Source organism: Manis pentadactyla, chromosome 5 (genome assembly GCF_030020395.1).
Source record: "Manis pentadactyla isolate mManPen7 chromosome 5, mManPen7.hap1, whole genome shotgun sequence".
NCBI classification, from domain to species: domain Eukaryota; kingdom Metazoa; phylum Chordata; class Mammalia; order Pholidota; family Manidae; genus Manis; species Manis pentadactyla.
The window spans coordinates 45759880-45774889 of record NC_080023.1 but is presented as its reverse complement, the minus strand read 5'-3'; the positions used below and the strand labels follow the sequence as shown (position 1 = coordinate 45774889).

The window sequence follows — 15010 nt, the reverse complement described above, 5'->3', positions numbered from 1 at the left end:
AATAAACAGTAGACAAGACAAAAATGCCATCTCATGGCTTCTATTCCAATGAAGGAGAGAGACTATACACACACAAATGAAGAAATAAATACTCTGAAGACAGTCATCTATTCAGCAGAGGCCTCAGTCATCTCTCACCTGACTAACCTCACAGCCTTCTAGCTTCCTCCTCATGAAAGACATCCTTGTCCAGAACAGAAATGGACTCATAAGCACGGAGAACAAACTCGTGGGTGCCATGAGGGCAGGGGGTACATGTAAAATAGGTGAAGGGGATTAAGAGGTACAAATTTCCAATTATAAAGTAAATAAATCACAGGCATGAAAAGTACAGCATAGAGAATATAGGCAATAACACTGTAATAACTTGGTGAGGTGACAGATGGTAACTGCACTTACGGTGAATATTTCACAATGTATATAAATTTTGAATCACTATGTTATACATATGAAAACAATATAATACTGTATTATCAACTATCCTTCAATTAAAAAAAAATGTTGAAAAGGAAAGACAGACATTTCTGTTCCGTTCCTGAGTGCGTCAGACCCTGTGGGAGGCACCTTCACTCTTGGAGTTCCTGTGCCAACTGCTGCAGTCACCACACCAGAGTAATTTTCTTAAAAGGGCCCATCTGCTGAGGGATCAAGGCCAAACTCCTCAGCATGGCACGCAAGATCCCCCCTGCTTGGGTCCGTGCTCTCCAATCCAGCCTCACTGCCCTCCCCTTGCTGTGCCCAGCCTTGCCCTGAAGCCCAGCTGATGCTGGTAGTCCTTCATCAGGCCAGGAGCCCTCTGGGCCTGTGACTGCCTGCTCACCTGCCTGGGATGCTCCTCCCCATTTGCCTTTCAGAAAGCTCTTCCAGGACCCCACGTGCGGGCTGGCCTTTCGTGGTACTTGGAAACACCCCAAATATAGCCCCTACCATTTAGCGGTGTGTCTATCCACCAGCTTCCCTCACTGAACTGCAAGCTCCCTGGGAACAGGACTGCCTACTTGATTCATCTTGGAATTGTCAGTGCACCTTACAAAATCGCCAGGCACCCGGTAAGCCCTCATAAATATTTTCTGAATAAACGAATGTGAGTGAGAATGTTTTGCAGATCTAGCATAGGCCTGAGGAGAAAGAAGCCATTCATGACGGGTGGGTGTGCCTTTGGAGGATGTGAAATTTCAGACATGCTTCATGGAAGGGCCAGGGCTTGGCAGGACTCTCCGGTATTGGTGAGCTGGAGCCAGGTTTTCAGAGACTAAGGTGAGCTTGGAGCTGGGGCGCAGGAGAGGGAGGAAGCGTGCCCAGGATGAGGCAGCGGCTGTAGGCAGGAAAGTTTCGAGAAAACAGAAAGGTTTTTAAACCCGTCGTGGTGAGGTACGTGGGCCTTAATTACGAATGTGCCAGAAAACTGTGGAGGGGGTTAACTGGTGGGGCTTCTCAGATGGACTGTGCTGTTCAATCATTCTCAGAGGTGTGTTAGCAGAGCCACTTGTGAGAGCCCCAGCTCTGCCCGTGTTAACACACATCCCTGAAGGAACAGCTGGAATGTTCCCATCTTCTTGGGGCCAGGCTGCTTTAGGGCTCGGACTACCCCAGGGAGAAAGAAGGACCCCGGAGCCCCACAGAGGAGAGGTTGGCTGGAGCTAGAGGGAAGCTGAACCCCAGGAAGCCAAGTTGCCTGCAGCATCCCTAAATCTCTGTGATCTCTACACATTTTAAAAACCGACACTGTGTGTGTAAATCTTGTCTACTCCCTGGAGCTGTTCTTTGATTGCTGTGCTTCAGAATATTTGCATATGAATGAGCCTCTGGACAAAGTTACACCTCCACCCCACGTGGGCTGGTTTCAGGACCAAAACTGAGGGAAGATTGACCCTCTACTTTTCTGGGGATCTTAACAGCAGCTTAATGGACTGCGGAGTTCATTCAGAAGATGGGTTGGATGGGTCCTGAGCCCTGTGTCCTCTTGTAACTGTTTTTAGGCAGACAGGCGATAGGGGAGGATGAAATTTCTCTTGTACCAGCGCCCCAGCTCACTCCCCTCCCGGCCCTGCGCATTGCCACTTCACAACCCCCACACGTTCCCACAGAAAGGGCAACCCCATCCTCCGGTGGCCATCAGATGTAGAATTTTCCAAGAGAACAGCGTTTTCGTGGTTGTCCTGATGCCGTCTGCCTCAGCCCCGTCACCCCCTGCACTGGGTGTCACCTCAACATTTCCTCACACGCTGGTGGTGTCATCTCATCCTGCAGTTAGTGCTACTAGTGATGCCGGGGTTCTTCTTCACGAAGCCGAAGAATGAGCTTCACAAACACTCAAGGTAGGAGAGCAGGGCACAGGCTTTTATTTAGAGATAAAGTGAAAGAACAGAGCTCCTGGCTTACGTACGCCAGGAGGGGACAAGAGAGTCCGTGGTGGTGCGTTGCTAAGGGGTTTATAGGCAGTTGAGAGACCAAGAGTTAGGGATGTGGATCCACCAGATGGTCTCTAAGTGTTTATTTTTAAAGAGACACTAAGTTTCTTATCAGTTTTCCAGACTATTTTGCGGAGTTAATGTAAGAAATTTACTGTTTTGATCCTTTCTCAGAATAGCAGTTTTTTGGTTTGAGAGTATATCAGTCAAGGCTGCTTGTTTTGCTTTCAAGGTGAGCTGAGTTACTGACTTGATTAGGGCTGGAGGAGGAAAAGCAGCATCTGGGTAAAGTTAAAGATAAACTTGGCCTTTTAGCAGGCTAAAGTAAATTTTACAATAGCCTCATTCAATTGACACAAACAAGACATGGGCTATGCTGAGGTATGTTCTTTTCTGGGGATGTTCAAACATTCCAGGCCAGGTTATTCCTGGCTTTTTAGTTTTAACTAATCTTCACTGAAGAATGCTTATATTCTTAGTTTGATATTTTATTTTAGAGAATTAATGTGACTCTGTCTTTGTTAAACTGTTTAATATGGAGTTTTGGTAGGGGTCTTTTTCCAGAGGCCCTCACCCTACTCTGACTACACCCACGGTCCCTGTCTCACTCGTGATGCTGTTTGCTGAACTTTAGCCTAAAAATGGAACCCTGCAGTGCCTGAGAAATAGATAATGCTTAAATGTAATTGTGAAGAAAATTGATGACCATTAAATATCTTTCCCGAATTGGGCCTTATGTAGAAAAGACTGCTCATCATGAATCCGTGCCTGGTTTACTGCCCTCTCAAGATTTCACAGGACAGACACTGAGGTCCTCAGTACTCAGGACAGTTGAGATCCTTGATGCTCGAATCTGTATCATATTTATTCCTGGAGCTGCCATGCAGCTGACACTCAGTCACCGTGTTCTTTTATTTAGCAGAGAAACCATCAATATTCTCTGGGCTGACTTCCCCCACATGCCCTCCCTTTCTGCAGAAATCATGGACTCAGGTCTCACCCCCGAGGATCCCCATAAACTGTTTCCCCCACCCCACCAACTTCTTTGAGTTGCTCTAACATGGGTATGGGTAAAATTGCAATATTTCCAGAATCTCTCACCTGGCTTTAGTGTATCTTACACAATAGGTGTTTCCAAGGGGTGGAGAGAAGTCCATCTACATATCAATAGGTAATTAGAGGGCAAGCCAGGGCTTATCTGGACTGGAGAGGTTGGGTGGGGACCTCTACTTCCGCAGTAGGGTGGCAAGAGACACAGGAGAGCAGAAGTAGACTGCCTGTGAGAAATAAATGGGTTTCTCCCACTTTATTTCTCCCTTTGACTGATTTCGGTTTCAAAGGTATTTTGCCCTGGGATTTTTCTGCACTGGAGTTACCATGGGTCTTAACTACTGTTTTTTCTGTGTCTTTCTAGTAAAAGGAAGAGACTGATTCTACTTCCATTCACTCCCTATATGAGTCTGCACTGAGAGTGGGTTACTTACAGAAACTGCTCAGTGCATTCATTAGCAGCCCCTTTGCTAAGAAACGAGCTGGACCCTGTTTCGTCTCTTAGCAGGTGTTCCTGTGGATTGTTCTGCCTTGGCATGCTTCCTTCAGGGCTTCCCAACAGGTCCTGGTTCTCCAAGCACCTCTTCAGCTACTTCTCTTCCCCTGCTTCAGAGCCTCCTTTTATTTTTACCCACTGCCTCGTGAACACAGGTTTTGTCATCATGAACACAGCTTTCGCCAAGGGGTTAGGTTTAGGGTTAGGGTAATGTTGATCTCCCCTCAACGTCTCTCCCTTCTAGAACCATACCCCTCAATGTCCTCCCCTTGGACCAGCAACACTGACAAGGTTGAAGACACAAATAAATGGAAATCTAACCTATCTATGCTCATGGATAGGAAGAATTACTATTGACAAAGTGACCACCCTGCCCAAAGCAATTTACAGATTTAGTGCAATCCCTATCAAAATACCAATGACATTTTTCAATGTACTAGAGCAAATAATCCTAAAATTCATATGGAACCACAAAAGACCCCAAATAGCCAAAGCAATCTTGAGAAAAAAAACGAAGCTGGGGATATTACGCTCCCTCACTTCAAGCTATACTAACAAAGCTACAGTAATCAAACCAATTTGATACTAGCCCAAGAATAGACCCATAGATCAATGGAACAGAACAGAGAGCCCAGAAATAAGCCCACACACAGAAGGTCAATTAATATATTATAAAGGAGCCATGAATACACAGTGGGGAAAAGACAGTCTCTGCAATAACTGGTGTTGAGAAAACTGGACAGCTACATGCAAGAGAATGAAACTGGATTACTGTTGAAGTCTATACACAAAAGTAAACTTGAAGTGGATTAAAGACCTAAATACAAGACATACCATAAGACTCTTACAAGAAAATATAGACAAAAATAAGCATAAGCAGTTTTTTTCTGGACTTATCTCCCCAAGCAAGGGAAGCAAAATAAAAAATGAACAAATGGGTCTTTATCAAGCTAAAAATCTTCTGTGCAGCAAAGGACACCATCAGCAGAATGTATGGGAAAATATATTTGCAAATTTACCGGTAAGGAATTAACATTCAAAATATATAAAGAACTCATATGCATCAACAACATAAAAATCAAATAACTTGGTTAAAATATGGGCAGAGAACCTGAACAGAAATTTTTCCAAAGAAGAAATACAGATGACTGACAGGCACAAGAAAAGATGCTCCACATCACTAATCATCAGGGAAATGCAAATCAAAACCACAGTGAGATATCATCTTACACCAGTCAGAATGGCCACTATTCAAAAGACAAATAACAAGTGTTTGTGAGGGTGTGGAGAAAAGAAATGCTTCCTACACTATTGTATATCAACTATACTTCAATAAAAACTAAAAACTAAAAACAAACAAACAAAAAATCAGCTGAATCTTATGTCCTGCCCTGGACTTCCTGCATCAGAGTCTGCATTTTTATTAAGATCCCCAAGTGACTCATCTGAACATTAAAGTTTTTTTTTATTTTGGTATCATTAATGTACAATTACATGAGCAACATTATGGTTACTAGACTCCCCCCATTATCAAGTCCCTAACACATACCCCATTACAGTCATTGTCCATCAGCATAGTAACATGTTATAGAATCACTACTTGTCTTCCCTGTGTTGCACTTGCCCGCCCCATGCCCTACACCCCACACCATGTGAGCTAATCATAATGCCCCTTCCCCCTGCTTATTCTTCCTTTCCCACCCATCCTCCCCAGTCCATCTCCCTTTGGTAACTGTTAGTCCATTCTTGGGTTCTGTGAGTTGCTACTGTTTTGTTCCTTCAGTTTATTCTCTGTTCTTAGACTCCTTAAATTAGTGAAATGATTTGATACTTGACTTTCTCTGCCTGACTTATTTCACTGAGCATAATACCCTCTAGCTCCATCCATGTTGTTGCAAATGGTAGGATTTGTTTTTTTCTTATGACTGAATAATATTCCATTGTGTATATATACCACCTCTTCTTTATCCATTCATCTACTGATAAACACTTAGGTTGCTTCCATTTCTGGGCTATTGTAAATAGTGCTGTGATAAACATAGGGGTGCATATGTGTTTTTCCAACTGGGCTCCTGCATTCTTACAGTAAATTCCTAGAAGTGGAATTCCTGGGTCAAATGGTATTTCTATTTTTAGTTTTTTGAGGAACCTCCGTACTGCTTTCCACAATGGTTGAACTAATTTACATTCCCACCAGCAGTGTAGGAGGGTTCTCCTTTCTCCACATCCTCGCCAACATTTGTTGTTGTTTGTCTTTTGGATGGTGACCATCCTAACTGGTGTGGGGTGATATCTCATTGTGGTTTTAATTGACATTTCTCTGATAACTATCGATGTGGAGCATCTTTTCATGTGTCTGTTGGCCATCTGAATTTTTTCTTTGGAGAAGTGTGCCTGTTCAGTTCCTCTGTCCATTTTTTAATTGGATTATTTGCTTTTTGTTTGTTGAGGTGCATGAGCTGTCCATATATTTTGGATGTCAATCCTTTATCAGATATGTCATTTATGAATATGTTCTCCCATACTGTAGGATGCCTATTTGTTCTATTGGGGGTGTTCTTTGCTCTACAGAAGCTTTTCAGCTTGATATAGTCCCACTTGTTCATTTTTGCTTTTGTTTCCCTTGCCCAGGGAGATATGTTCATGAAGAAGTTGCTCATGTGTATGTCCAAGAGATTTTTGCCTATGTTTTTTTCTAAGAGTTTTATGGCTTCATGACTTACATTCAGGTCTTTGATCCATTTTGAGTTTACTTTTGTGTATGGGATTAGACAATGATCCAGTTTCATTCTCTTACATGTAGCTGTCTGGTTTTGCCAACACCAGCTGTTGAAGAGGCTGTCATTTCCCCATTGTATGTCCATGGCTCCTTTATTGTATATTAATTGACCATATATGTTTGGGTTAATATCTGGACTCTATTCTATTCCACTGGTCTGTGGGTCTGTTCTTGTGCTGGTACCAAATTGTCTTGATTACTGTGGCTTTGTAGTAGAGCTTGAAGTTGGGAAGTGAGACTCCCCTGCTTTATTCTTCCTTCTCAGGGATGCTTTGGCTATTTGGGTTTTTTTGTGATTCCATATGAATTTTAGAACTATTGGTTCCAGTTTGTTGAAGAATGGTGTTGATACTTTGATAGGGATTGCATTGAATCTGTAGATTGCTTTAGGCGGGATGGCCATTTTGACAATATTAATTCTTCCTACCCAAGAGCATGGAATGAATTTCTATTTATTAGTGTCCTCTTTAATTTCTTTTAAGAGTGTCTTGTAGTTTTCAGGGTATAGGTCTTTCACTTCCTTGGTTAGGTATATTCTTAGGTATTTTATTCTTTTTGATGTGATTGTGAATGGAATTATTTTCCTAATTTCTCTTTCTGCTAGTTCATCATTAGTGTATAGGAATGCAACAGATTTCTGTGAATTAATTTTGTATCCTGCAACTTTGCTGAATTCAGATATTATTTCTAGTAGTTTTGGAGTGGAGTATTTAGGCTTTTTTATGTACAATATCATGACAACTGCAAACAGTGAGAGTTTAACTTCTTCTTTACCAGTCTGGATGCCTTTTATTTCTTGATTTTGTCTGATTGCTGTGGCTAGGAATAATATTAACTATCTCACAGGTCTCAGTGAAGATTAGTAATAATGTAATGTAAAAAGTACACAGCACTTAATAAATGGTGCCTAGGAATACTCTATTGTCTGAATCTTCTCTATGCACAAAGTTTGTCTTCTTAAGTAACATGTTAATTATCATAGTTGTTATTTTTTGAAAAATCTGTCTTATAATTAATGGTTATTAAGAGATTGTTTTTATGTTCCTTCACATGGTTCTTAGTAACTGATTCAAAATACATACAATTTAAATCCTTGATTCCAAAGTTATATGACGGCATATATTGGAGCCAGCCTGCTTGGGTTCAAAATCTACTCTGTCATTTACCAGCTGTGCTTCAGTTGTCTCACCTAAAGTAGGGCTAATCATAGTCTCATTTTAAGGAGTTGTTGTGAAGATTAAATATATAAATACATAGAAATTCCTCACAGCAGTACCTGACCCGTAATAGGCACTGCATGTTATAACAATAATAAAGGACCCATTAACAACCATGATTGTGAGGAGTTTGGGGATATTGGAAATGCCAATGTTATAATGTTAAATAAAAGCAATAGAACGTGAAGTGGTTCTTACAGTACCATCACAACTATTTTAAAAACAAAGGAGCTTAGAATTATGGCTAGGAGTGAGACACTAAATATTAATTGTGGTTGTTTCCAGGAGATATAATTTTGAGTGATTTTTTTTCTTTCTTATTTTTTAAATATGCATTAATTTTGTAATGAAGTGAACCAAGTTAACTATTTCTTAAACTGCTTACTGGTTGAGACATGGCTCTGGAATAAAACTCCTTGGGTCCCCTTGAAGGCATTATGTGAAGTGAAAAAAGTCAAGAGAAAAATAATACTGTATGATCTCACTTCTATGTGGAATTAAAAAAAAAAGCCAAACTCATAGAAACAGAGTAGAATGGTGGTTACTAAGGGCTGTGAAGTGGGGGAAATGGGGAGATGCTAGGTCAAATGGTACAAATTTCCAGTTATAAGGTATACAAGCTCTGGGGATCTAATGTACAGCATGATGACCGTAACTAATAATACCATATTATATATTAGAAAATTGCTAGCAGAGTAGATCTTAAATGTACTGTACACATAAAAATGGAATTATCTGAGGTGGTAGATATGTTAATTAATCTTATTGTGGTAATCCTTTCACAACGTTTATGTGTATCAAATCATCACATCGTTCACCTGATATACATCACCACGTGATGGTATGTGGCAACTGTATCTCAATAAAGCTAGAAAACAAAATAAGAAATGTAGGAGAAAAGATTCACTTTGTAGATGTCAGAGCAAAATAAAAACATTTACTTTTAATTAAGTAAAATATTAAAATAAAAATTCCCTGGGTTCCAATTCTGACTATGCTTTTCACTAGCTGATGACCTTGGATGACTTGCCTAATTCTTCTGTACCTTGATTTCCTAGAAAATGGGAAATAATAATTTATAAATTTATAATAATAAAATAATAATTTATAAAATAATTTATTAACTCCTAATAGATGTAAGGATTAAGTGATGTAATACCTTAAAGGGGCTTAAGGAAATGCCTGGCACATATTCACAATGTTTTGTGATGATGAAGAAGATGGAGATGAATAATCATAAGATGATGATTCATGTTAGTGATGTGTGCCTCCTCTGGGTTTCAATCCTGATGCTCCCACTTACTAGTTGTTGGAGTGTGGGCATGTTTCCTAAGTGTTCTAAGCCTTAGCTTCTTCATCTGTAACAAGAAGAAGAATTCAGGTAATATGTATCACATAAGATTATTACAGGGAATAAGTAAGATCATTCATGCTTATTTATTCGCTGTGATAATATTATGTGATACATATTACCTGTATTATCATACTAAGCTCAATAATATTAAGTTAAAAAAACATTGGAATAACAATGTCTACTTCATAGGTTATTGTAAAGATAAAATGAGAGCCCTTTAAAGGAACCACACAAATGAGGCACTAGTTATAAGGTCAATTTGTTACCACTAGATGGCAGTAGGTATTGCCAAATACAGCTGAGCTCAACTAAACACAGAACACAGAGAGAACACAAACACAGGGTAGTTTCCTTAAAATTACTCCACAGGCCTGGTCTCAATTCTGTGCTTTACAGGAATGTGGTGGGTGTGCATGTATTATTTTAAATGACTGAACTACCTGCTTGGGCTTAGGAATCTTTTTGTTTGATGCAGACTGTAAAAAATGATTGTTCTTATTAGAGAGCCTGTTTCAGTTCCACATTCAGTTTCCTCAGTTTCCATCTTCCTCTCTGGACATGTGCACATGCGCCTATGCTCTGGCCTAGTCCCATGTTAATGAAGTTGTCTACAGACCAGCAGCAGCAACTTTACCTGGAGCTTGTAGGAATCAGAATCTTGGGCCCTCATCCTGAATCCAAGTGATACCCAGGCAAATCAAAGTTTGAGAAGCCCTGCTTTTGCTACACTGAACCTCTCAGAATTCTCTTGAGTCATGCTGCTGGCCTTTGCACCTGCTGGTTTTCCCAAATCAGCAACAAGTGCCTCCCCATCTGCTAGGCAAACTGGCCTCACATTTATTCTTACATAACTCATTAGTGAGGGAATCAACAGGATGGTAAACCCAGTTCAAAGGAGGATAGGGTTGAATGGTAAAATATAGTCTATGGAAAAAAGAATGTTAGAATAATACCACAAAATTAAATACACTGTTTTCTATCGACAGAGCAATAAAACAGTAGCCTTTCGAGTTATCTTTTCTACCTGACAAAATCATTTGCAGATTCATCTTCTACAGGTTAATATCCAACTTTATAGACACAAGGCCCTATCAATAGTAAATAATAATAAATCAAATAAGATGACATTCCCAAGAATCAGCTGACCTGCATGCAGGCTTTTTAGACAATGATCTTGTATGACTTTGAAAAGTCATTTAGTCACATAGTAATATTTTGCCTTATTCCAAGTTTTGAATCATTTTTCTTAAAAGTTGAAACTTAATGACAGAGGCAATAAGGAATATATAGGTTGGGTTACCAAACAGTAGAATTTCAATTATGTTAGGTCAGAGGATGAAGTGAATAACTACATTGCAAGGCTAAATAGGAAGGAAAACAACATCAAATAAAGCTTGTCTTTTAAAAGATTTCTTCCTGACCTCCTTTGAGCCCCACTATACTACCCATAAAAGGGGATAACTTGTATTTCATAAGGCAATTGATCTCAAATACTTTGGTCTTGGAGTCCAAGACCTGATTTTTATATTCCTAAAAATTATTGAAGATCACAGAGTGTTTTCTGTTATATTATCAGTATTTAATAATATTAGAAATTAAAACAGAAACTTAGAAAAAAATTACTAACTCATTAGAATAATAACTCATTATTTGTTAACATAAATAGCACATTTTTTTGGAATGAATCAGATTCCAAGAATCAGATGACCTTTGGAAAAGGAAATGTATTTTCCAAAACCCTGCAAAGGTTGGACCTTGATTCAGAGACACAGTTGAGTCTTTATATATATATACACACATACACTTTAAATTATGGTATCATTAATATACAATCACATGAGCACCATTGTGGTTACTAGAATCCCCCCGTTATCAAGTCCCCACCACATACCCCATTACAGTCATTGTCCATTAGCATAGTAAGATGTTATAGAGTCACTACTTGTCTTCTCTGTGTTGTACTGCCTTCCCTGTACCCACCCTCTATATTATGTATGCTAATCATAATGCCCCTTTTTCCCCCTTATCCATCCCTTCCCACCCACCCTCCCCAGTCCCTTTCCCTTTGGTAACTGTTAGTCCATCTTGGGGTCTGTGAGTCTGCTGCTGTTTTGTTCCTTCAGTTTTTTCTTTGTTCTTATACTCCACATATGACTGAAATCATTTGGTACTTGTCTTTTTCCACCTGGCTTATTTCACTGAGCATAATGCCCTCTAGCTCCATCCATGTTGTTGCAAATGGTAGGATTTGTTTTCTTCTTATGGCTGAATAATATTCCATTGTGTATATGTACCACATCTTCTTTATCCATTCATCTACTGATGAACACTTAGGTTGCTTCCATATCTTGGCTATTGTAAATAGTGCTGCGATAAACATAGGGGTGCATATGTCTTTTTGAATCTGAGAAGTTGTATTCTTTGGTAAATTCCAAGGAGTGGGATTCCCGGGTCAAATGGTATTTCTATTTTTAGTTTTTTGAGGAACCTCCATACTGCTTTCCACAATGGTTGAACTAATTTACATTCCCACCAGCAGTGTAGGAGGGTTCCCCTTTCTCCACATCCTCACCAACATTTGTAGTTGTTTGTCTTTTGGATGTTGGTCATCCCAACCAGTGTGAGGTGATATCTCATTGTGGTTTTAATTTGCATTTCTCTGATGATTAGCGATGTGGAGCATCTTTTCGTGTGCCTGTTGGCCATCAGAATTTCTTCTTTGGTGAAGTGTCTGTTCAGCTCCTCTGCCCATTTTTTAATTGGATTATTTGCTTTTTGTTTGTTGAGGTGCATGAGCTCTCTATATATTTTGGATGTCAACCCCTTATCGGATATGTCATTTATGAATATATTCTCCCATACAGGAGGATGCCTTTTTGTTCTACTGATGGTGTCCTTTGCTTTGATGGCACAGAAGCTTTTCAGCTTGATATAGTCCCACTTGTTCATTTTTGCTTTTGTTTCCCTTGCCTGGGGAGATATGCTCATGAAAAAGTTGCTCATGTTTATATTCAATAGAGTTTTGCCTATGTTTTCTCCCAAGAGTTTAATGGTTTCAAGACTAACATTCAGGTCTTTGATCCATTTTGAGTTTACTTTTGTGTATGGAGTTTAACAGTAATCCAGTTTCATTCTCTTACATGTAGCTGTCCAGTTTTGCCAACACCAGCTGTTGAAGAGGCTGTCAATTTCCCATTGTATGTCCATGGCTCCTTTATCATATATTAATTAACTGTATATGTTTGGGTGAATGTCTGGAGACTCTATTCTGTTCCACTGGTCTGTGGGTCTGTTCTTGTGCCAGTACCAAATTGTCTTGATTACTGTGGCTCTGTAGTAGAGCTTGAAGTTGGGAAGCGAGATCCCACTGCTTTATTCTTCCTTCTCAGGATTGCTTTGGCTATTCTGCATCTTTTGTGGTTAAATATGAATTTTAGAGCTATTGGGTCCAGTTCATTGAAGGATGCTGTCAGTATTTTGATAGGGATTGCATTGAATCTGTAGATTGCTTTAGGCGGGATGGCCATTTTGACAATATTAATTCTTCCTACCCAAGAGCATGGGATGAATTTCCTTTTATTAGTGTCCTCTTTAATTTCTCTCAAGTGTCTTATAGGTTTCAGGGTAAAGGTCTTTATGCAGTTGAGTCTTAACAGTGACTTTGGTGCTCCTGTAATTTCCATTTAGATGGGATTTGAGAACATGCTGGTCTGAAATGGGCCTAGAAGTGACAACATGTAGTTTTGGTATTTACATGGTCTTATTAAATCTGGCAATTAAACATAAAAATTCCCTAATCCACAGGTCTTATATAATCAATTAGGAGGAGGTTATACATTGATTATGACCATTATCTGAACAATTTGTAATTGTTGTTTTAATTGGGATTTTTAACATAGTAATATCACTAGAATGTAAGATTTTTGAGGGCAGGGTTTTTTTACTATGTTTTGTTCACTGCTAAATCTGGTTCCTAGAATAATGCACACATAGCATTTTGCAAATTTTTTGGGTAGATGAATGAATGAATGACATTTCTAGGACCACATATTCTGGACAGTGGGGATGGTTTCATTAAAAAATAGTTTATTTTTTCTTTGAATTTTTTTCCCATTAACTTCCAAACTGTGATCATGCAGGCCATGCACCTGTATTTCAATGATGGATCTAAAAATTCCTTTGTGGTAAGAGTCATAGATACTTGAGAATTCTTCCCAAAGAAGTACAATTTAAATTTATTGCTAAGTAAAAAAAAATCTGAGCATCACATGAGCTAGCAAAAAATTTTTTCACTAAATTCTCGGCTCTGACTTCTATATTTCTCTATTTTTCTGCTAACCAGTAACATGTACAACTCGAAAACATCCAGAACACATCATAATTTCACAACACTCTACGTAAAGCAGGGCCACAAAGTTAGGATAGTTTAGCGTTATTTAATTCTAAGTCATACAGTCAGTCTTTTTGTTTGTGGTGATTGTATTTTGTAAAATAATCTGGATACATACTGATAAAAATCGAACTTTTGGTACAAATTTGTAAATATTGTAGTTGAAATTCTTACAAAAGTCTCAACATCAAATCACATTAAACATTAAATCACATTACCTAAACAAAGTACCCTCTCTTAAAGAAGATACTAAAATTAAATGTCCTGAACACTTAGATTTAAGGCCACCATAATTTCTAGATCAATTAGTTATTCAGGTTTGCTTAACTAAATGTTAATGAGAACGTTAATGAAGGGAAAGAGAACATGTGTATTCAGGATATTTAGATTTTCTTCCTTTATTATGCAGATTCCACAGATAATTTTTAAAGCTTCACTTGTTTTTAAGCCTTGTAATTTAAGATTAATTGTAGATTTGCCTATAGTTATAAAAAATAATACAGAGAGATCCCATATATCAGTTACCCAGATTTCCCCAGTGGTAACATCTTGCATAACTGTAGCACAATATCAAAACCTGGAAACTGACATCAATGCAGTCAATTTGATTCAGATTTCTCCAACTTGACATATATTTGCTTTTGTACCTGTGTGTTTAGTTCTGTGCAATTGTATTACATGTGTAGATTCCTGTGGACATCAACTTAGTCAAGATACAGAACAATTCCATCACAAAGATCACTCATGCTACCTTTTTTTTTTAGGTATCATTGATATATACTCTTATGAAGGTTTCACATGAAAAACACTGTGGTCACTACATTCACCCATACTATCAAGTGCCCCCCACACCCCATTGCAGTCACTGTCCATCAACTTAGTAAGATCACTCATGCTACTTCTTAAATAGCCACCTGCCACCTCTCTTTCTATCCCTACTCCCACCCCCAGTTCTTGGCAATCACTAATCTGTTTCACATCTCTATAGTTTCATCATCTCAAGAATGTTATATAAATGAAATTATGCTTTATGTAACATTTTGAAATTGGGTTCTTCTTCTTCTTCCTTTTTTAAAAATTCAACATAATGCTGTTGAGGTCATCCAGATTGTTGCATATATCAATTGTCGATTCATTTTTATAGTTGAGTAGTAATTCATTGTATGACTATACCTCAGTTTGTTTAATCATTTACTTGAAGAATATTTAGGTTGTTTCCAGTTTGGGGCTGTTAGGAATAAAGTTGCTATGAACATTCATGTACAGGTTTTTGTGTGAGTACAGGCTTTCATTTCTGTGGGATAGATGCCCAA

General features: G+C 38.8%; 1 protein-coding gene across 2 annotated transcripts in view; it reads left to right on the top strand.

The window, feature by feature from the left end:
* The first annotated feature begins 729 nt into the window (after window positions 1-729).
* Window positions 730-15010, top strand: part of SPINK2 (serine peptidase inhibitor Kazal type 2) — a 34582-nt gene continuing 20301 nt past the window's right edge. The window contains exon 1 of one of the 2 annotated variants that reach the window (XM_036895243.2): window positions 730-1049. Coding sequence is in view for 1 of the 2 variants with exons in the window: in XM_036895242.2 (XP_036751137.2) it covers window positions 2266-2318 (53 nt within the window). In the remaining variant the exon portion in view is untranslated. Of the gene's footprint in view, window positions 1050-2161; window positions 2319-15010 lie in introns of those variants that run through there. The other variant, XM_036895242.2, reaches the window with a different exon arrangement.